Source organism: Lepidochelys kempii, chromosome 1 (assembly GCF_965140265.1).
Source record: "Lepidochelys kempii isolate rLepKem1 chromosome 1, rLepKem1.hap2, whole genome shotgun sequence".
NCBI lineage: Eukaryota > Metazoa > Chordata > Testudines > Cheloniidae > Lepidochelys > Lepidochelys kempii.
This window is the reverse complement of record NC_133256.1, coordinates 323250315-323273323: the sequence shown is the minus strand read 5'-3', so window position 1 is coordinate 323273323 and position 23009 is coordinate 323250315. Positions and strand designations below refer to the sequence as shown.

General features: G+C 41.4%; 1 protein-coding gene across 2 annotated transcripts in view; it reads left to right on the top strand.

The window, feature by feature from the left end:
* The first annotated feature begins 1379 nt into the window (after positions 1-1379).
* The window catches only part of DLD (dihydrolipoamide dehydrogenase), a 33263-nt gene continuing 11633 nt past the window's right edge, over positions 1380-23009 (top strand). Inside the window, exons 1-12 of one of the 2 annotated variants that reach the window (XM_073328442.1) lie at positions 1380-1525; positions 4795-4870; positions 6445-6524; positions 8882-8956; positions 12187-12255; positions 16076-16145; positions 16579-16679; positions 17060-17203; positions 17418-17519; positions 19122-19312; positions 21111-21281; positions 21902-22091. In XM_073328442.1, the coding sequence (XP_073184543.1) occupies positions 1487-1525; positions 4795-4870; positions 6445-6524; positions 8882-8956; positions 12187-12255; positions 16076-16145; positions 16579-16679; positions 17060-17203; positions 17418-17519; positions 19122-19312; positions 21111-21281; positions 21902-22091 (1308 nt within the window). In that variant the 5' untranslated portion in view covers positions 1380-1486. The remainder of the gene's footprint in view (positions 1526-4794; positions 4871-6444; positions 6525-8881; positions 8957-12186; positions 12256-16075; positions 16146-16578; positions 16680-17059; positions 17204-17417; positions 17520-19121; positions 19313-21110; positions 21282-21901; positions 22092-23009) is intronic. The other variant, XM_073328443.1, reaches the window with a different exon arrangement.

The following is a 23009-nucleotide window of genomic DNA, read 5'->3' as shown; positions in this document are numbered from 1 at the left end:
CTTTGGGGGGTGGTATCCACAGGCGAGGGCAATGTGCGGCAGAGCCGCCTGCCCCACCCCACCCCCAGGAGCCACTGCCAGACATGCTGGTCACTTCCAGGAGTGGCACAGGGCCAAGGCAGGCAGGGAGTCTGTCTTAGTCCCGCTGCATGCTGTTGCCACCCTGGAGCCACTTGAGGTAAGTGGCGCTGGGCCGGAGCCTGCACCCCGAACTCCTGCTGCACCCTGCGCCCCTGCCCTGCGCCCCCTAACCTACTGCCTTGAGCCCCTTGCTGCACCCCTCCTGCACCCCAACCCCCTGCCCTGAGCCCCCTGCACCCCTTCTTCACCCCTTGCCCTGAGCTCCTTCCTGCACACCGCACCTCCTCCCACACCCTGCACTCCCTCCCGCACCCCAACTCCCTGTCCCAGCCCTAGCCCTACATTCATGGCCCTGCATACAATTTCCCTACCCAGATGCAGCCCTCAGGCCAAAAAGTTTGCCCACCCCTATAATATATCCTTGTTGCCAGAGAAAATGTGTTTGGTAAAGTACCAAAATGAGCTGCAACTTTTTCAATATTCAGATCTTCTCTTAAAATGAACTGAAAATCATACCCATCTTTTCTCCAAAAGTTAGTTCTAACAGAGCAGGATGAAATCATTGTCCAGCAGGCCTTCCTAAATAAGAACATAAGAATGGCCACACTGGGTCAGACCAAAGATCCATCTAGCCCAGTATCCTGTCTTCCAACAGTGGTCAATGCCAGGTGCCCCAGAGGGAATTAACAGAACAGGTAATCCTCAAATGATCCAAGCGTCCAGTGACTCCAGTAGATAGCATTATATCAGCTCGCTGTGACACTACATTAGTGATACTTATGTGGGTGAGGAACAAATCAGGGCAGGGACCATGTTTTCTGAAATGTTGTGTATGTGGCACAGTGGTGACCCCACAGCACAGTATGGGCGATGGACAGGGATACCCACCATAGCCAGGGCATATGACTGCTGCCCTCTTCCCCCCACCCATCTTTGTGGTGTGACCAGGGGCACCAGACTTTGAAGAGAGGGCCCCTCCTCCAGGCATATTAAGAGATGAGGAGTTGGCCCAATGAACTCTGGAGAGCCCTGGGACTCCGGGGGCAGGGACCGCTAGTTGTTGGAGTCACACTGCACTGGGCCCTGGAGGCAGGGTGGGGCAGCTGAGCTGCAGCATCCTCCTCTAGGCTGGCCCTAAAATATCTGGGCTCTGTAGCTTTAAGAGGCTTATCTACATAGCCACGCCCACTGTGGCAGGTCCTGCCAACGAGCTGCGCCAGCAGGCCGCCTCCGCCAGGGGGGAGTGTGGCGCCCTGACGCGAGGCTCATGCGACGCCACTCTGTCACAGCGTCGTCGCCCCCTCGCCGGGCCTAGTGCGCCTGCGCGAGTCCGCGGAGACCTTGGAGGCGCGGCTGCCCGGGACGAGGCGCTCGGACGCGAGGTTACAGCTGAGGCGGCCGGAAAATGCAGCGCTGGAGCCGGGTCTGCTGCGCGCTCGCCCAGGTAGCGGCGCGGCCAGCGCGGGCGGGGGGAGCGGCGCTGGGCCCGGGGTACGGACAGGGCCGGGGACACCGAGCTACGGGAGCGAGCGGGGGGGAGGGGCCACCCCGCTCTGGGCCTGGGGCCAGGCCGGGCCGGCGGGGTGTGGACCTTGAGGCCCCTCGTCTGGCTCCAAGCACGTGGGGGGGGAGGGGGCTGCAGCCTGCTCCGTGACCCCTCCCCTGAGCTCGGGCCGGGTTGGTGCTGCTTGGTGCCTCCATGCCAATGGCTGCGTGAGCCCTTCCCCGCTCCCCCCATATCCTGAGCCGGGCAGGGGGAGCCGGCTCGGTGCCTGGTGCTTGCGTCAGGTTTCAGAGTAGCAGCCGTGTTAGTCTGTCTTTGCAAAAAGAACAGGAGGACTTGTGGCACCTTAGAGACTAACACATTTATTTGAGCATGAGCTTTCGTGAGCTACAGCTCACTGCATCGGATGCTTGTGTGTGCCCCTAAGAGCCCCTTGGTCCAACTGGCAAAGGGCTCACTGTTCTGTAACAGCAAGCACTCTTATCAGTACACCTAACACTTCGCTGTCACTGTATTGTTACAGAACGTTGCATGAAATATTAAATGAAAGCCAGGATCATGCTGGTCCTTAATACTGTTATGAATTGTATGTACTGATTGTGTTTTTAAAAGTGTCTATATACTGATAACATAATACTGGAAATATGTCCTTATGGTTGATGCCAAGGTGTTACTCCCCAGCAGAGGTGAAAAACTGGTTTTGCGAGACAAATGGATGTATAATCATGGATATATAGTCACATCTGCCTAAATTCATATATGTAGATTAAGCATAGTAAGATCAACAAAGTGCAAACTACATTTGCTTTTCAGTTCAGTTCGAGGATATGTAGACAACTGGGAGCTAGCACGCAGGAGAACAAACAGTGGGGGAAGGGGAGAATCTCGGGGCATTGGGAAGTGGGGCACAAGCAACAGGCACCAAGATCCCCTCTACCCAGCTCAGAGCATTTCGGGGGGGAGAGGCACAGTGTGACGTGCTCCGTGGTTACCCAAGGCTGTAAGGCATCTCACCACTACCTGCCCTTAGTGTGAAGCAGTCTTGTCTATGCCTGCTTTGGCTGAGCTCCCTGAAACCAACAGCCTCTGGGCCCATAAGTACTTATTCTGCCACCCCAGTCCTCCCTGCAGTATCTAGCTCATCACTGGACACTCACAGTAATTACTAGGTAAACTGTCACCAAAGAGACAGTGTACACACAGCTTGAGTGGTACAACTCAGGCTCAGGTCCTTTATAACATTACAGCACTGAAATATATTTATAGTGAAAACAATCATATTTATTAACAAAGACTACAATTTAAGTCATACTGAGAAAAGATAACAAGTAGAAACATAATTGGTTACACACACAAAACAAAGCATAAAACACAATCATTGCTCTACACTTTTTAAGGGTTACCTTTCCTCTTTAATAAAGTAGAACTGCTCCCAAGACCTGAGTCCTTGACAGAACTGTTGGTTTTCAGGCAAACCAGGATCCACGTTTTCATGAATATCCCCAGACCCTTCAAGGTAGAGGTCCCGAGCTCCCTGACCAAGTCTGGTAGGTGTAGAACGGGGGAGTGGTCGGGGGGAGGGTGTCTCGGGTGCCACGTTTTGGCCACCCCGATATAGCCTGTTGTTTGAGCCCCTCTTCTCCATCAGCCAGTCCCATAATAACTCTTAGGGCTATTGTATGGACCGATTGGTTTTATTACCCAGGACTTTTATTACGCATGTCCTCTGGGATGGTGGTTGAAGCATGAAGGGACACATGAATCTTTAGCGCCTCTGGCACATAAATATCTTGCTACAAGAGTGCCATGCGAACGACTGTTCTCACTTTCAGGTGAAATTATAAACAAGAAGCAGGCAGCATTATCTCCCGCAAATTGTAACTAAACTTTTTTGTCTGAGCGATGGGCTGAACAAGAAGTAGGACTGAGTGGACTTGTAGGCTCTAAAGCTTTATGGTTTTTTTTTGTTTTTTTAATACGGTTATTGTACATAATTCTGCATTTGTAAGTTCAACTTTCACGATAAAGATTGCACTAGGGTACTTGTATTAGGTGAATTGAAAAATACTATTTCTTTTTTACGGTGCAGATACTTGTTATAAAAAATAAAGTAAGCACTGTACACTCTGTGTTATAATTGAAATCAATATATTCTAAAATGTAGAAAACATCCAAAAATATTTAAATAAATGGTATTCTATTATTGTTTAACAGCATGATTTTCGTGATTCATTTTTTTAATTGCTTGACAGCCCTAGATTTTTTTATGTTCCTTTCCCCAAATACACTCTTTGTAATTATCCCTAGGTTTAAACCAAAGCCTGTTTTACCCGCTCCCCATATTTATAGGTACTGTGAGTGAGATAAGATGAAATGTTGTTTATCCTCTTAGACAACTGAACTGTGGATAAGGGGTAAAATGACTGTTCTCTACCTGTCTCCCATTTGGGAAGTAACTGTAAAATGGAGCAATAAGATGGTCTATTATCAAATTACCCCATAGTCCTTCCACAGAAAAGTTTGAATGGGATTTCGTAATCTGTGCTGCCATTATTTACTATCTGCTATTGCCTACTAGCAGGTGCTTTCCTAAAAGAAAAGGACAATCCCTGCTCTGAGGAGCTCACACTATAAGGGCAGAGGATGGGGGAAGGAGTACAGCATATTAGTAGAGTGATCAAAGATATTGTCTAACCACATATGGGAAATGTATTTATATAGGTTTTCTTTTCCATAGCAATTACAATACCAGTTGCGCATCTAGTCTGGAGTTCTCCTCCGACAGTGATCAGTACCAGATACTCAGAGGAAGTTGCAAGATACCATGTAGCTAACACTTACAGGATAATAAGGGTGTGTTAGTGGCTGGTTTGTGCTGTGAAACAGGTTTTGACTCTTTTGTGTTAGATGCTGTGCATGCATGTGCTAAGAGGCAGTTCCTGCCCTGAAGATCTCACAATCTAAGTGGACACAATAAAGGTTAGAATGGAAACAGAAGCACAGTAGGAAGCACAGCAGATTAGTGGCAGAGCTATGTTTTCCATATCCCAGAGCAGTGCGCTATCTACTGAACTCACTACTGTTACCTATTTTTTAATCTGTGCAATGTAATTGGATTTTCTAATGAAACAGATTGTGAGAAGCTGCTGATTCTTACACAGTTGTTTTCTTTGTGGAGAAAGTTAACCTTTTGTTTTTTCCTTCTCTAGAGAAGCCATTTTAGTCGAATCCATCATGGCCTACAGGGGATTTGTGCAGTGTCGCTGAGGAGCTATACTGATCTAGGTAAATTTTGATGGCTGTAAAGTAGCTTTCAGAGTTGTATTTCAAATTAAGGCCCCAATCTTACAAGTGATTCTGCAGCCACAAGAGCCCATCCACGTGGAGACAATTGTAGCATTAGGGTTGATGGTATGAGTGGTTCTCAAACTTTTGTATTGGTGACCCCTTTCACATAGCAAGCCTCTGAATGTGATCCCCTTATAGATTAAAAAACACATTTTTTTATATTTATAATAACCAATTATAAATAAATTGGTTATTATAAATGCTGGAGGCAAAGCAGGGTTTGGAGGTGGAAGCTGACTGCACATGACCCCCATGTAATAACCTCGTGACCCTGTTTGAGAACCCCTGTTCTACAACATAGATATCACGTGATGACATGCAGTGGGTTGAATTGACTATACTAATCATTTATACAGCATTATTGTTAGAGGTTAAAATAAGATATGCCATTTTTCTTACATTGCACAAATGATGTAGGAGGGGTTGCTTTTGTGGATCACAAGTTAATCTTTCTATGGTCTGGGAGCTAAATATGTAGACTCTGCTTCAATCCCAGTTTCTCCTGATTGTTGAGCATGAGATATGTAACCTAACCCTGTTCTCGCACAGGGTAATGTAAAGGTGTGACATTAGTCTATCAGCATTCTCCTTATTTTTTTAGGTTGCAGAGTAACAGCCGTGTTAGTCTGTATTCGCAAAAAGAAAAGGAGTACCTGTGGCAACTTAGAGACCAACCAATTTATTTGAGCATAAGCTTTCGTGAGCTACAGCTCACTTCATCGGATGCATACTGTGGTAAGTTTAGAAGATCTTATTATATACACACAAAGCATGAAAAAAAAACCTCCTCCCACCCCACTTTCCTCCTCCCACCCCACTTATCTAAAGCTATTGCCAGCAGGAGAGTGGGGTGGGAGGAGGTGTTATTTTTCATGCTTTGTGTGTATATAATAAGATCTTCTAACCTTACCACAGTATGCATCCGATGAAGTGAGCTGTAGCTCACGAAAGCTTATGCTCAAATAAATTGGTTAGTCTCTAAGGTGCTACAAGTACTCCTTTTCTTATTTTTTTTAATGTCTGTAATAATGCCACATGACACGTTCAAGACCTTTCTTGTAACAGTTTTTTCAAAGGCAGTTAAACATAACTACAAATACCTTTGGCCAAATTCTACAAAGATGTATAGCATATGCAATCCCAGAGCAGATGCAAGGAGTGCTGGGTCGGATCAGAATTCAGTCCCTTTACCTCAATTTACAATGCTTTTGTTCTCCGATCTGTCAGAGTGGTTGTTTTTATTTACAGAACAAATAGTGCCCGTGAACCATTCCATTTTTTTCATTCAGGAAGTTGCTTTCAGTAATTAAAATTTACCTGCCTAAATTCACTGAACAGCACCATCATTTTTAAAAACTAGCTATATACTCTCAATCTGTGGATAGTCAATGTGTGGAACTATTCCAGAATGTTGTAGGCTAGGTATTCCTATAGTAAAACTAAAATAAACCTAAAGTATAGCAAGAAAAGTGACTTGAAAACATTTTGAAGTTTGGTATTTTTTCTTTTAGCTGATGCTGACATCACAGTTATTGGTTCTGGGCCTGGGGGATATGTTGCTGCTATCAAAGCAGCTCAACTTGGCTTTAAGGTAAGAGGAAACTTGTGCTGGATAAACCCGGTAATACAGCACTAATCCAGATAAATTCAGTAGGCGTTCTTGCAACACTGGAAAAATGAAGTTCCCTGTCACTGGGCAGCCCCGAGTGGGAGCACCCTCCTGATGCAGGTTGTGTTCTGATAGGCATACCTGCCTCAGTTTCTCTCCAGCCTGTCCCGAAATAATCCAAAGCGTCTTCCCAAGGATAAATATAGCCCGGGGGATGGGGGTATTACAGAAGTCCCATGCATATAAATCATAACAAAATAAGTCCCAACACCGTAATCCAAATTTTATCATCATAGTCCAATGAGTACATACAACATACTGCCTTGGCAGCCCCCACCATGCCCCGACTCTCCAGCGCAGTCCCCCTTAGCTCTTTCAATTGGATTGCAAGCCTGATCTTCCCAGCGGGAAACACCTTGCTGGGAGCATCCTTTCTAGGGGAATATCCCTCCTCCTGGCCCTCTCATGGTTCATGTGGGTCCACATCCCTAGCCCTGAAGATGTCAGTGAATAAGCCCCTCTGCTGCTCCCCTGCCTTCAGCCCATGACTTCAGCTCAGTGCCAGCAGGCAGCTCCCTTTGCTGCTCCTCCTGCCTTGAGACCTCTCCAGCCCTCTGGCCCAACCAGCAAACTCTTGTTGCTGTTATCCTGCTTCGTCCTTCTCCCAGCTCCCAAACATAGTCTCCTAGCCAATTCCTCCTCTTTCCAAGGAGGGTCTACAGAGCTTTCCACTCTCTGCAGCCTCTATCTCCCAGGCATTGGTCAACCGCCCTTCCAGATAGAACCAGTCTGCTCAGATTCTTGGGGATTTCCTCTCACTGAGTCTCTCCCTGATCCTATATATTCCACACATGCTTGCTCGCCCTTTTAACTGGCCAAATGGGAGTATCTGCTCTGGTTTCCTAGGGCTGTTTGTAGCTTGGGACCCGCACATTGTGAGAACTTCATTTCATTTTCAGATTAATAGTAATAACTAGTTCTTATATAGTGTTCTTCATCATTAGATCTCAGAGGTTTACAGAGGTCAGTATCATTTCCCCCATTTTACAGATGTGAAAACTGAGTCTCAGATAGGGGGAAGTGACTTGTCCAAGATGACCTGACAGGCCAGTGACAGAAGTGTGACTAGAACCCAGGTTTCCCATGTCCAATCTGGTAGACCATGCGGTAGATTAACATCCTTAACTTTGTCTTAAGCAGACACTGACTGTAGAGGCACCATTTTTCATGTTGGTTTGTTAATATCTTTTGAACTGTGATTATTAAAATAAGTCATGATTGATTTTTCTCACTTGGAGTTAAGGCCATCAAACTAGCTTAATTTTATTTAGAATTTATAGATTAGACTGAAACCAGTGGTAAACAGTAGTTACTAAGAGATGCAACAGCTACATTTTAAATAAAATGAATTGGACTGGAGAGGGAAGCATATTTATAAAAGTAGTAAAGAGAATGCCAAGAGGATAACTAATTTTCTCCCGGAAAACAAAACTACTGGGTTCTAATCAAAAGCTATCGGGCAATCTGCCAAAAAGGATCAGAATGAATAACAAATGTAGTGCCGAGATTCTGTGAAAGTGGCTGAGAGAACACCAATAAAAATAATACCCAAGTCTTATGTAGCGCTTTTCATATGTAAATGTAGGATTTCCTGGAACTCATCACCACATTCGTTTATTCTGAAAAACAAAAATTGATGGAAAGAGAGAATCATTAGTGTGTTTAAGGGCACTGGAAATGTGCCCCTGCAATGAAGCTGAAGTTACTTTATGACAGAGTGACTGGTTAAGTACTATTTGTCATGAACATGAATAAAGGTGACTTGGGGCTATATTAAATACATGGACAGAATGTTGGAGATGAGACTGTAGATATAGATTATCCTAGGGTGTAACTTATATGCATGAGCTTGTTCTTTTTGCTATTCCCTCTGCCTCCTTTGAATGTCCTTTATGAACAAAGCAGCTTTCGTGTAATGGGTACTAGATATTCGTAATTTAGACAGGTGGTTCAAGTGACCTCTGTTTCACTCTCTGAACAATGGGAAGTAAATGAGTTTTCTAGAGTAATTTTTGAAAATATTGAGAGATGAAAATATATTTTTCTAAAGATATTGTTATCACCGTTCAGAACAACTGCCCTACATTTCCCCTCATTGGTCCAGCAAGGGCACCCACTCTTAGGTTTCTAGCTCCCCAGCTGTTGCCTTGCTTGGATGGAGACCTGCATCTCACTCCCCTGTGACCTGGCTATGTCCAGGCTGCACAGTTACCTGCTTTCACTGTGTATTTCCCAGCAAAGATAGTCTGCCTAAATAGACCTACTTGCTTTCTCTTCAGAGACTGGTAACAGGGATTGCTGTGGGTAGATGTTGCCATGCAGTTCTTTCTAAGAAAGCCTACTTCAGTCTTAAGGTAAAAACATTACAGAGAAAACACATTAAGACAACAAAAGAACCTACACCCCTGCTCATAAGCTTGCCAGGCATCACCCCACCTCTGAGGTTTAACTTACTTCAAAAGTTAACAGTAAGGTTTAACTTAATTCAGTAAGGTTTGTTCAGGATATTGTCAGTGTGTCACATCTCAGCACGATTCTCACTTCATGAACATAGCTTTACTGGTGAACTCCACTAGTTCTTCTTCTGTGTTTATTTTAGCCTCCTGGAGGGTGGTAGCTGCAGAGTATTTTCCAGGCCCCTACTGGCTGTCATGTCCCAACTCCACCCAAGTATAAATGCTGCCTTCTGAATGTTCTGATAGGTTCTTTAGTGACCTAGTCCCTACAGCACCATATGACTCACTGGCCATTGCGCCAGCTTTTTGGAATCTCAGTGATGTCTTGTTGGGGATCCTTTAATATCCTTTTGCTTTCTATGGAGGTCGGGTACAATTGTGCTAAATGAGAGTCCATTGTCTCTCGTACTTTGGCACCTGTCTCAGTGCTTCAGTGCAGATAGTTCTGTTGCCTTGACCCTTTCTTTGTGTGTTGGTGGCCAGTACCCTAGTATGACTGAGGTTTTTTGTTTGTTGATGTTTCCCAGCATTGACCCATCAGTACCTGAATTAAAGTGCCCAGCACTACAGCTTTTATTGGGAGCCTTAAGGCTACTTGGCTTCCTAGTTCCTGTTCCATTCTTTTGATGCTAAATTTCTTTTTGTGGCTCTGTGCCTACTTCTCATTTGGTCCATTGTTTCCTTCGAGACATTGATACATGATGCATTGTGTCATATGTGTGACATCTTAAGAGGGAGCCTTCAAACCTGATCAGTCTGCATTGTCTGCCTCAGACTCATCTGTGGTGTGCAGGGATACTGAATATGTTTGGATGTGTCATGCTAAGCATTGAAGAAACATGTGGAGTGCCTTCAAGCCCTCCTTGAGGTGGTCCAGTGTGAGACTCCTCTAAATCTGGAATAAGGAGGAACGGCGTTCTTTGAAGTTTAAGCCCTTAAAGCAAAAATCTGATTCAGCCAAATCCATTGCACCACAACATTGAGCGTTAGTGCTACCTGCATTGAGGTAGACCCTGGTCCCCATTAAGACCAGTGTGGTGGCTTTACCATTGAAGCAGTGGTTGAAGTACTGTGGTTGAAGCAGAGGATTCCAATAAGTATTGGCTTCTCATTGCACTAGGTGAGGCTTTGGCACTTGTAGTTGATGATACTGAGAAAAATGGCTCACTGGATGAGACAGTCTTCACATGAGATAAAGGCAGGAGGTGCCAGAAGGGAGCCAGGAGCTCCTTAAGGCAGCAGTCAAAAAGATGTTGGATTGCCCTTCCTACATTCATGTGCTTGAAGGGGGATAAGAGGAAACAGTGACTCTGGTTATCAGCATATGCTCTGTTCTGATCTGATCACTCCTGATCCCACAGTGCCTCCTTTGAGGCATTTTTCTCCCCTATGTCAGCCAGGGTAGGAAGTCTTGGTGCATTGGGAGTATTTTTTGCGCTGAGGCTGATACTCATCTGGTGGTATCTGTGCTCAATGCAAGAAATGCTGGCCTTGACACTGGCACTTTGTGTACTGGCACAGCCATCACTGGTTCTTATCAAAGCACTTATGACACTCAGTCTTACTATTGCCTAGTGAATTCTAGTCACCTGACTAGGGCTTGTTGACCATTAGGATGATGAGAGCTGCCGTTTGGATTCAGATGAGACAGAGAAGTCATCTGATACCAAACACATCACTGTGGAGAAGCACCAAGACAATGACTCTGGAGGGGAGAATCCTACCTTTCCCCAATCCTTGCAGAAACTGTTCAAGACAGCTACTTCTATTGAAGCTGGTCAAGCACTCTACAAGGACGATAGCTTAGAGGTATCTTGGCCTGGAAGCCCCATTCAAATGGGTCACCATGCCTTTGCATCCTGTTTTGGACCAGCCCATGAATAATGCACTGCTGAATGCAGCTGCTATGGCCTTGAAGGCAGCTGAATAAAAGTTTTAGCTTCAAAACGTAGCTTCAGTAAGTCCCTGTTCTAGGCTTTCCAGCAGCTCTTCAACATCAGCTTGGTTCACGAGTGGTTTTGGTCTTCACACCCAAAACAAAAAAGATCAATCCGTGATTATGCCATTATATCAGAAGGGAAAGGAGCTTAAACTTTGTTTTAGCAGTTTTTATGCTAACAACAGTTCATTTGCTTTGGCAGAAAATGAACAATTTAAGGAAATCGTTGAAGCACTTCACCCGAATATTCTCCTCCAGACAGATTTAAACTTACAGTTCCCAAGATGAGGGACTACCGTGTTGAACCCTGTGCACCCCAGAACTTGTTTGCAAGGAGGAAAGGCCAAGATTTCTTGTTTTCAAGAAAAGTTTTGTTTTCTTTCCAAATGTCCCTTTTTTGTTAGCCAATTTTTGCACAGGGTGTTGTCTCTGACTGATGACTTTCTGGAGACTTGTATGTTGTCTGATGATAGATTTTGAAGAGAGAGGTCTCTAGCCATCTTTTCTTCCTCCCTGTTTAAACAGTTGGCATTGGCCTTGTTATTGCTGCTCAGAGCAGTTTTATTTTCATTTTTCTTCTGGGATATCCGTAGAACTTCTTACTCTTGAAGTGAGAATCCCACAAGGTGGTGGTATTTTTATAGAGGGAAAAATTACTTACCTTGTAATTGTTTCTTTCAAGGTGGAGAAGGTCATTTGACAAGATTTACTCACCAGTCCATTCCCCTCAGTGTTAAAGGTTCTCTTTTTACTTGTCTTTGCCTATTTCACCTTGCTTTTCATTATTCTGAGGCATTTTTTGATCCTATATCAATCTAATTCAAGGTAATCATCTTTCCGAGAGCTTCAACTCCTGCTCAGTTGAAAGAAGTTAATTGAAACACTTGAAGGGGGAGGGCAGTGCTTATACTTTTTTGCAAGTATAAATGATGACAGTGGGTTACCCTGATGTAATTTCTCAAAACGTATTTGTTTTAAAAGAGAGAGAGTGAGTGAAGAGCTAGGGGAGTTCAAATCAGTCTATAGCTAAACCCAGGAATGAGAATCCTGCACAATATCTTGTGAGAAGCAGAATTACAGGATGAGTAATCTTCCTTTGTCATTGGTATTCATTGAAATTTTCAAATGTGCTTTTAGGAAATAAAAATATAGTATGGTTCTAAAAGGGTTTTCTCCTCTTCTATTCCAGACTGTTTGTGTGGAGAAAAATGAAACATTGGGTGGAACCTGTTTGAATGTTGGCTGCATTCCTTCCAAGGCAAGTGTGCATTTATTTCTAGTTTGTATCATGTTTTCACTGTGGATTTGAATAGTGATGCAGTGGTGAAAAGACCAGGGGGCAGATACTCAGATAGTATAGATTGTCATAGTTCCATTGACTAGAACGGAAAAAGAACGGGAAAGGATAGCAAACACAAGGAGACAGAAATACATTTATTTCACAGCGCCAATGAGCTGACAAGATTATGGCATTAACCAACTAAACACAATCACGTCTCTTATACTAGAAACACTGCGATTACCACAGATGATCATATCTGTAAACCTCTAGCATGAGTCAGCTTATTCTGAAAGGGCTTGCAGCATTAAGTCAAAGATGGTCATAATGCTGTTTCTGCATTTATAAATGAGTGAGCCATTTATGGTTCATAGACATCTAGTGTCTATCTCCAGGTTGTTGGTGACTGTGGTAATGGTCATCTTGAGATGTTCTTGGAAAGGAAAATTCCCATTTCAGATGATCTGCTATTGGGATACTGCAGCTGATATTGCCCCATGTCTCTTGTAATGTATTTACAAATATTTTGTATAGATTTACAAACTAACTTGTCTTTTTCCTTCTCTGTTGTGGAAAAATTTGCTTTGTGTCATCTGGTAACATACTTTGCCACATTGGTAACTATTTCTGTTTTCTCATTCTGACTTCTTTGTCTGCTTAAAAAAGAAAAACCATCATTACAGGCCTCCCATCTGAACCAGTCTTTCAAAGCCCGCTTGGTTGGGAGGAATATCTCTTTGTTTTGTTTTGTTTTGTTTTGTTTTTAATGGCATTTAAACCCAAGGTCTTAAGCATATGCAGTCATTAAATATCCCCATTTCATTCCTGGTGTCAATAATGGTGTTTTGGCCAAATTTCCAATCTGGGTAATTATATTTTACTTAAATTCCCCTTGAAGTTTCAGTTGAACACAATAATCTCTACTCTTGATTTAAGCTATGGTGCATAAATGTTGCTCTGCGCTGTTGAAAGAGGAGTTGTTACAGTAGTGAATGAAATGATCCCTGTGTAGAATTTATCGTTTTAAGTTTGTAAAGCACTTGGGGATCCTTCAAGATGAGAGGCTTTGGGAGCAGAACATAATGCAAGATATATTTTATCTGTCACTTGGGAGCTATAGTTAGGGATCCGTGTCTGTCATGGATTCCTTGACTTCCTGCAATCTCCGTGACTTCTGCAGCGGCCAGTGTGGCTGATCCCTGGGCTGCCTGAGCAGTTGGCCCCGGGGACAGCCACACCGGCTGTTGCTGGAGCGGCTCTGCATTGGAGTGAGCAGCGGCCAATGTGGCTGGCCTCAGGGACTGCTTGAGCAGCGGTCCTGGGGGAGGCTGGAACAGCAGTTGTCTCCCCCCTCCTCCTCCCAGCAGTGTTCAGAGCAGCAGTGTCCCCCCAGCTTTCCCCACCCCTGCAGTGATGGCCGGAGCAGCAGTGGGCCCCTCACAGCTTTCCCCTCCCCAGTGGCGGCTGGAGCAGCCGCTGGCCCCCCGGGGCTTCCCCCCTGCCCCCGAAAATTCAATCAGGGGTATTTATGTTGTAAGTCATGGACAAGTAATGGGCCGTGATTTTTTTGTTTCTTGCGTGTGACCTGTCCATGACTTTTTCTAAAAATACCCATGATTAAATCGTAGCCTTAGCTATAGTTATATGGTTAGCTCTGTGGTTACCACCTTGCTTCTCCACTTACAAAAATGGGATTTATGCGCAGCTACTAGGCCGTCTCCTGAGGCCATTTGTCACTGCCCTGTGTAATAGGGAGTGCTGAATAGGAAATAGTTCTGGATCCAAACTGCCAGATTGACCGCAACACATACAACATGTGCAATATTTTTCATTACAAACTGTGCTCACAGCATGCAAGTGAATAACATAACAGACATAAAGATAAACCGTTTCTCACTGTTTCAAATTCAAGCTTTTACTAAATCTCCATGGTAACGCATACATAGCAAGAGATCCATTAATATCTAAACAAAAGTTTGCACTGCTTTGTGATACTTAGCTTCTGCGCAAACAGGTACATAGAAGGGCTCAGTGCATTTAAAGTTCAGTAGAAAAAGAATTCTAATATAAATACTGGCACATCTGTTTTTAAATTTTGTAAGTCAGCTGAGCATTCTTCATAACAATCTATAATAAAGGTAATAGCTTAACTTTGTACAGTGTAGCGAAAACCTTTCCAGGCATCCGTTGCAAATCCGGTTTAGCAGTGAATAGTATTGGGAAATGAACTTTAGGATACGATTAGGGAACTTTCACTCCTTTAAGTCTTGAATTTATCCTCATTTAAGGTTTTTATGTACATGCTGTTTGAACCTCACGGCTAAACTTAGATGCCATCCAGAGTTTATTTCTGAACAAGGAGAAAAAAGGTCTGTTAATAAAAGGGGAGCATAGTCCCTACTCATTAAGGCAATAGTAAGTTATTAAGTTCTCTCCCAAAATCCAATCACAGTAAAAGTGTTGGTGTGTGTTTGATAGCTTATCTAACATAAAATTGTTTCCTTTGTAATTGCTGAAGACTCACACAGTGGTGATGCCGACCAGAGAGTAATTTCTAAGTAGTTATACATTTAAAAAAACAGTTCGGTAAAAAATGTTAGTTTTGCACATAGATGCTGCTTACATTTATCTGGTACATTTATCAGATAAACAAACCTGATTATCTTAGCCTGACGAATTGTAGTTTTACTCAGAATATATATATATAAAATATATTATCACAAATATAAATTATGTATTTTTGAGGTTCATTTTCAGCCTCCCATAGTCCCAGTTTTCTAGACTCTGGCATTCTGCAGATTTTTGCTCCTTTGCCCTGTTGCAGATTCACTGAAGTACAAACACGTCATCCTCATGCATCTCCTCTGGCTCTTCACTTCAGAGTACAGATTAGAATTGTCCTTGTTACAGCAGAACCTCAGAGTTATGAACACCGGAGTTACCAACTGACCAGTCAAACACACACCTCATTTGGAACTGGAAGTATGCCATCAGGCAGCAGCAGAGACAAAAAAAGAGGCAAATACTGTGTTAAATTACTAAAAAAAAAAAAGGAAAGCAGCATTTTTCTTCTGCATAGTAATGTTTCAAAGCTGTACTAAATCAATGTTCAGTTGTAAATTTTTGAAAGAACAACCATAATGTTTTGTTCAGAGTTACAACAACCTCCATTACTGAGGAGTTTGTAACTCTGAGGTAGTACTGTATCAGAAGGACAGTTATAACTTATTTTTTGAACTAGGTCTGTTTCTTGCTCCTCCTCCTCCAAGTTTTCCTACATCCTCATATTCCCTCAGATGTGAGATTATGTGGTAGGGCAGAGAACAAGACAATTTTCCTCTGCAGCTCTTTGTCTCTGGAACATCCTAATTGTGTCTGTCTCAAAGCTCCATATCATTGTAATTCTCAAATAATAATCTACTGGGCCAAATTCAAGCCTGGTTTAACTCTGTTAAAGTCATCAGAATTAAATGAGGCTTGAATTTGGCTTTTCTTTCTCTTGTTTAATTGTGTCTTAATTTTGCTGTCCCTCTGCTTACAGTTTAACTTTGTAACTGTGTTTAATGCAAAAAAAATTTGGAAAATGGCTTGTATAAAATATACTACATAAAATGAAATTGTGTCCTATTGTACCTTTTAAATTTTGAATAAAGGTTTCATAGTGGTAATGGTGAAAATGTTTATTGAAAACTAGTACTAAAATAATTTCTGCTGATGGAATGAATAGTGATCTCAACTGCTTGAATGTTTTTAATATGATGTGCTCTGATTCCATACTAAATTAATTCTGTTTTTCTAGGCTTTGCTGAACAACTCACATCTGTATCATTTGGCCCATGGAAAGGATTTTGCTAGTAGAGGAATTGAAAGTGAGTATGCAGTACAAGTTAGTGGTATTGCAAACAAGTATGGTTTCGCACAGTGCCTTTTAAATGTGCAAATCTTTGACTACTTTAACTGCTTGAATAGGTAGTAGGAAAACTTAGCAGGGTTACAAAATCAATTGGAATGTTAGAGCCTTGTTTCTATTCCTTGAAATCAGCTTCTTGGATAATTGCGATTTAGAATGTTTCATTTATTGTTGCAACAAAATAGAACTGGCCTCCAGCCATATTTGAAAAAATAAGGTTATTTTTTGTATTTTGATGGCTGAATGCGGTCTTTAGCCCAGCTAGTGGGATCATTCAGCACATCTTACTGTGACATACAAAACTCATTTGTTTTTGGATAACCTTTAAGTTAAGAGATGGATAAAGACACTGAAATACAAGGGAAAAGTAAAAATGTATACAAAAATTATAGTTACAGGAATCCACTTGAATTTAGAGAAGATGATGGAGCAGAAAAGTGGTGCAGTGAAGTCCTTGACAGGTGGAATTGCCCATTTGTTTAAACAGAACAAGGTTAGTTTGGGCTTTGTCTCTGTCATATTGTTTTTCTGGATAAAATTTCTCCTTTTCTGTTAAATTTAGTTTTCACCTCAGAGATTAATTAGAATGGGTAATGAATGATCAGCAATGATGGAATTAGACCACTTCACTTTTGGGAAGACTTGATATCTGCAGTTCTCTATTTTTATATTTAGTTATTTTTTCCTTTTCTTAAAAGAAGGGTGTCACATTATTTTCCAGTTTGTAATGTAGTGATATCAAAGTTAGTTTATCAGTGGAGAATTCATGCTTCACTAGAGATGTATTGAGAATCAAGTTATTTTGGTTGTAAAATATTTATGTATTAATTTAAATTGTGAAAGTTTGTATTTACTGTATTCTCATTTGTAAAGGTCATACATGTGCCTGGATTTGGAAAAATAACTGGCAAAAACCAAGTCACGGTATCCAAAGAGGATGGTAGCACTCAGGTTATCAATACAAAGAATATTCTCATAGCCACAGGTTCAGAAGTTGCTCCCTTCCCTGGAATTACGGTATGATTTAAATAGTAACCTTTATTGGTACACTGTTTTTCATTATTGTGTTAGTACTGGTTGTCATTATTAAGTAACAGTTTTCTGTAGCTTATTAGTTATTGCTGTGAGATAGCTATTTTAGACAGTTTGAATTTCTTATGTAGTATACAGAAAATCTGTGTAAACTTCCTTCTTGAGGAGGTAAAAAGCTTTCTCCTTTGTTCGTTATTAGATTGATGAAGACACAATTGTATCATCAACTGGTGCACTATCCCTGAAACAAGTCCCTGAAAAGATGGTTGTAATTGGTGCAGGAGTCATTGGTGTGGAATTGGTAAGAGGCTTATTTATACAACTTATGCTTCCAGTAGATCAAGAAACAGGATGTAACCATTTGGCACAGATGGATCTGGAATTACAAATGTTAATCTGTACGTTATGTTAGCATTTAATAGGGGATGATATGGCTGAGGGAATTTTTAATAAGAGAGAGAGAGCCTTTCCTCTCCAAATCACTGGTTAGATCATCCCACATTGGCAGTGAGCAAGAATTAGGATCTGATGGCTGATTGGTAGTCTATATGAAAAGCCTGGTTGTAGTTCAGTTCTCAGTGGACAAGTGTCCACATTTATTAAAACTAGTGTAATTTATTGGTAGTCTCAGCAGAGAGTTGAGGGATTGGATGAGCATAAAGGGTGAAGTACAATCTTGCCTCTAGAGCCTCTAAAGCCCTCCCAGTTTTGTGTTATGGGGAAGCTTGCACTGCAGTTGCCCCTGCTGAACCTGCACTGTACATTAATAGAGAACTTCACTGTCAAGGGCTGTCATTTTAGCACCTTTAGAAGCATAAACATATTTGCAGCATTTAACATCAGGAAATCTTGTTGATGGATGTTATGTTTATCATAGCTAATAACCAATGGAACAACATTTTGGGACTGAAAGAGGCCATGCAGCGCTTCTAGGTCTGTCTCCTTTCTCCCCCTGTACCCTGCCCATCCCCACAAAGATCTAATATTTAAAAAAATATATTCTTTGGTCTTACAAAATTATCTTGACAATTTGGTCAGACCATGTTATGCCCGGCCCAGGCACAAAATCTACTCAGCAGCCTTTTACCTTGATTTTAATGGGAAAAAAGGGCAATATTTTACTTTTTCTCTGAAGTGTGTGTGTGTTAGGGGGAGACTTGCTTAAGACAAGTAGATTTTTGCAAGGGTGATGTTCATAGTTATAGCTTTTGCTTTTGCAATTGCTTATCCACTTTTTGGAGCAGTGGCTTTGACAGTGAGTTCTCTTAAGGAAAATGAAAGCAATCTGGCGTTGCTTTGCCTCTGCTCCAGTGGCACTGGAACACTCTTTATAGATCTTGTTGCATTTAGGTTTTTGGGGCTACATTCTGATTTCTGGACTCTGAACATTTTTATGCCTAAGATCTAATTATTTTGATACGTATCTAGTTACAACATTTAGTTCTATTGCCAAGGCAACTAGTGAGCTAAGTAGTGCGCACAGCTAGTCTACATGGAAATGAGTTTACGTTATTGTGTGTTCTCCCTTCACCATTCCTGTGCCCCAACTTTTGCGTGTTTGTTTCATACACCATTTGCATCTTATCGACCTAGACTATAAAATCTTTGGGATAAGGACTAACTTTTTAATTACAAATTTGTACAGCACCTAGCACCACAAGGTCACAGTCCCTGTGACTGTAATGCATATAAACAATCTAATACATGCGTATTCCCAGATGGAGTTATGGGCACATACCATGTGTATCGCCATTGTAGTGCCCCAGTGAGGGCCTTGTTATGCTATGCATTGCCCCTATCCTGAAGAACTTACAATCTAAGCAGTAAACTTTAAACTTGGAAGATTGCAGTTTCTCTTTTTTCTTTTAAAAAACAAAATAATGGTTTATTGTATTAACTGCAGGGTTCAGTTTGGCAGCGTCTTGGTGCAGATGTGACAGCTGTTGAGTTCTTGGGCCATGTTGGTGGAATGGGTATTGATATGGAGATCTCTAAAAACTTTCAGCGTATCCTTCAGAAACAAGGACTCAAATTTAAACTAAATACCAAGGTTACTGGTGCCACCAAGAGGCCAGATGGAAAGATTGATGTTTCGTAAGTGCTTAACACATGAAATACAGGAATGATATATCCTTCCCTACCAGAAATCTAACTAACAGTACAGCTTCAGATTTGGGGTATAATTTACTGTATAAATAAAACTAAAACAATGACAGTGGGACATGATCCAAACGTCAACTAAATTCAAAGCTAAGGCTGGTTTAAACTGTACTCCTAACTTATTCAGTTCTTACAGTGCACGTGGGGATATAAAATTACGTAGTTTTTTGGAACTCCAGTATCTTACTTAATGCCAGATGGGGTGAATGAAGGATGCAATTTCAGTCCCTACTGAATACCTTACAGTTTGAAAGTTTAAATTAGGCCCATATTTTCCTGATGCAACAGTGTCTTTGCGAGCAAGACTCCCATTGACTTCAATCTGAAGAATTGCCAGGGTAAAGAGACTGGTGTGTTAGTGAAGTTAATAGTAAAAACAAAATCAAAACCTCACCTTTATTAGAGGACTTTCCCTCTGATACAGCATCAAAATAAGTATTTTTATTCTTCAGAGGATGCGTCTCCATGAATCCATTAATTCTTGACTCTTTGGTAACTGGTGTTGAGGTAATGGTCATCTTGTCCATTATCAATTTTCTGGAGGCAAGGGGAGGTATGCGGAGCAATCCAGAATAGAAGGTAGTAAACTCTCCAGTAGTGCATTTTCATAACTAAACTGAAACCCACAGAAGGAATTTCTAATAGAAATGCTGATATGAAAACATACAGAACAGATACTTAATGAAAAAAACACACTTTGAAGCTTTACCTGTATTTTCAGATTGTTTTCTCCCTGTATGGTGTTAGCACACCAAGGAAACTTAATTTGAATTTTAATATATTCAGAACTTATTTGCTTCTGTCCCATCTAGAAGTCAAAATTTTGTCTGACAATATAACTCTTACTATATAATTTTCCACTGGAAGCACTAGTGATTGTTCAAATGACGATGAATTCAGGTGTGGGAAGGAACATAAGGAGTAAACAGTCTTTCTTTTTTAACTAGAAAAGTAGTATTACTTTATTAATGAACAGGAAAAATGAACAGTTGCATTGACTGTACACAGAAATTACACTTTGTACACTTGTCCATAACAAATATAGAAATAAAACAGCATAACCTTGTCCTTAGCTCTGAGAGGTAGAACTGACCATGTGAAAGGAAATGACCTACTGAGCATGGATACCACAGAAGCACTCAGATACTGTGTTGATGGGAGCAGTTTACGGACCTAAATAAAATAGTGCAACTCAATAATAATGTAGTAGCAATGCTTTATAGATTTCTGATACAGATGAACTCTGAAAAGATCTGGAGATCCCTGCCATCTGCAACTGTGGGCTATCTAAACAAAATCATCTCTCAATAGAGTGATTTCAGGCATTTCTACAATGCTGTCTCACTTTAGAGGTACAATGCTATGGCTAGTGTTTCAGTATCTGTAGTATAAAAACAGAGGATGCAGGATAAAATATTACTCAAGTAAATTTCATGAAACTCATAGTTTATGCTTTAGTTTAGTATATCACTTAATTGTAACGAGATCGTAGTATGAAGTGAACTGAAACTGCAAGTACCATTTTGATATTCTTAAGCATACTGTAGTTTGAAATAGTTTCTTGCATTTTATTGAGACCTTTCAATGCCCATTCCTCTTCACTGCTATCTATATCTAGCTATTAATCAAAGAAGTTACCTGGTCTCAATTATATTTAACATTTTCACGTTTTCTTGTAAGTGGTATCTGTTGACAGTTACTTTCTCCCCCCCCCCCCCCTTCTATCCTTCAGTATTGAAGCAGCTGCTGGTGGAAAGACAGAAGTAATCACCTGTGATGTATTACTTGTTTGCATTGGTCGACGTCCTTTTACTCAGAACCTAGGGCTGGAAGATATTGGAATTGAACTTGATAACAAGGGTAGAATCCCAATCAATACCAGATTCCAAACCAAAATTCCAAAGTAAGCAAGATGTTTAAAACAATTTTCATTAGCTTTCAATTAGTCACATTTTACTTCACATATTCCTAGCAAAAATAACGGGATTTTTATTTAGAATGAGAGAGCTTTTTTTAAAAAAAAAAAAAGAGGGAGGGAGAAAAGTTAATTACCCTACAAAAATACTACTTTTCGTTTTTAATAGTAGCTGACTATAGTTTAACTTGTTTAAGGAAAGGAAAATTCAAACATACACTTCCAAATAAATTGCTTCCATCTATGGCTTTTTAGAAGCACAAAAGAGGCAGTGTACAGGTTGTGGCCTTTAGTTTTCTCTTGTGTTAAATCAGGTCATACATGAAAAGTAAGCATTTAATAAATTACAGTAAAGTTTATAAAGCTATTTGAAAAATATAACTAGCGCTAATCTATAGAAAATAGCTATTCAGCTCAAATTGGAGAGCTAATCTAGCAAATTAAGTACAGAAGCAATACACATTGGGTAATTATTTTCATCTGTTTTTGTTTGAACATGTTTGTAAACAAAAAGTCGAACTACTACGTCTATCGTATAATATATCTAAAATTCTCCATATGTACGTTTTAAACAGCAACGTTTTGTTCTTTTTTCATTTGTCTCATAGCATCTATGCTATTGGTGATGTAGTTGCTGGGCCGATGTTGGCTCACAAAGCTGAGGATGAAGGCATTATCTGCGCTGAGGGGATAGCTGGAGGTGCAGTTCACATTGACTATAACTGTGTGCCCTCAGTGATTTACACACACCCTGAAGTTGCCTGGGTTGGCAAATCAGAGGAACAGTTGAAAGAGGAGGTACTGTCTGGTTTCTATTTGGATCATATTACTTTAGGGTCTTGGATAAGTTAAGCTAAATTCATTTATGTGTTGTGGCTGCTCTGAATCACCATAGATGTGTGGTCCAAGAAAAATATCGTGTATTCACTTCGTCAGTGCTCTGATTTAATAAGGCTGGTATCTCAGCATCAAACAGGGCTGAGTCATTGTGAAAGTTCACCCATTAGCAGTGCGTTATTGAATAGTTGTTAATTGGTGATATTCATCTCTCCCTGTTGCCAACGTTGTGTAAAACAGATGCAATTCATAACCTGGGGGAAAACTCTTCACAGTTTATAACAAGTATTTAGTCTGAAGTGACATCTTTTTGTGGCTTAGTTTTATCACTGGTGTTTGGGGAGATATGTGCTATTACTGAGCAGTGCATTCAGCAGGCGTGTAAGATGCAACTGCATGCTGTGGTTCAAAGCGCACGCTGCCTAGCATACTGAGTCTGTACCTGCACAGTCATGGGATGTCTGAAAAGCATGTATTAGGGGAAGAGTCTGCAAGTGCATATTGTAGTTAGTGTAGATGAGGGCTTAGTGCCATCAGAATGGGATCTGCTGCAGATCTTGTCTTGAAAAGCCACTACTCCTGCTGGAAGTGGGAGTACAGCTGGCCCTGTGATAGGGCACCAAGGATAGTAAAATAGTGCCACACCAAAATTTGTCCTCTTGCAGTCTCCCTGTTGCTCTCCAAGTGCAGATTCTCTGCTCCCATGCAGGATTGGCTTTGTTCAGGCCTGTAAATGTAAAAAATATGTAGTCTAGCTGGGAATGCCAGATTGTGGAGGTGGGTTAGTTGGTTTGTTTTTTGATAAATTGGCATCTGTAAAACACTCATTTGCAGTAAGAAAATATTTGATTTGAAATCATCACCTGTTCTAATGATCTA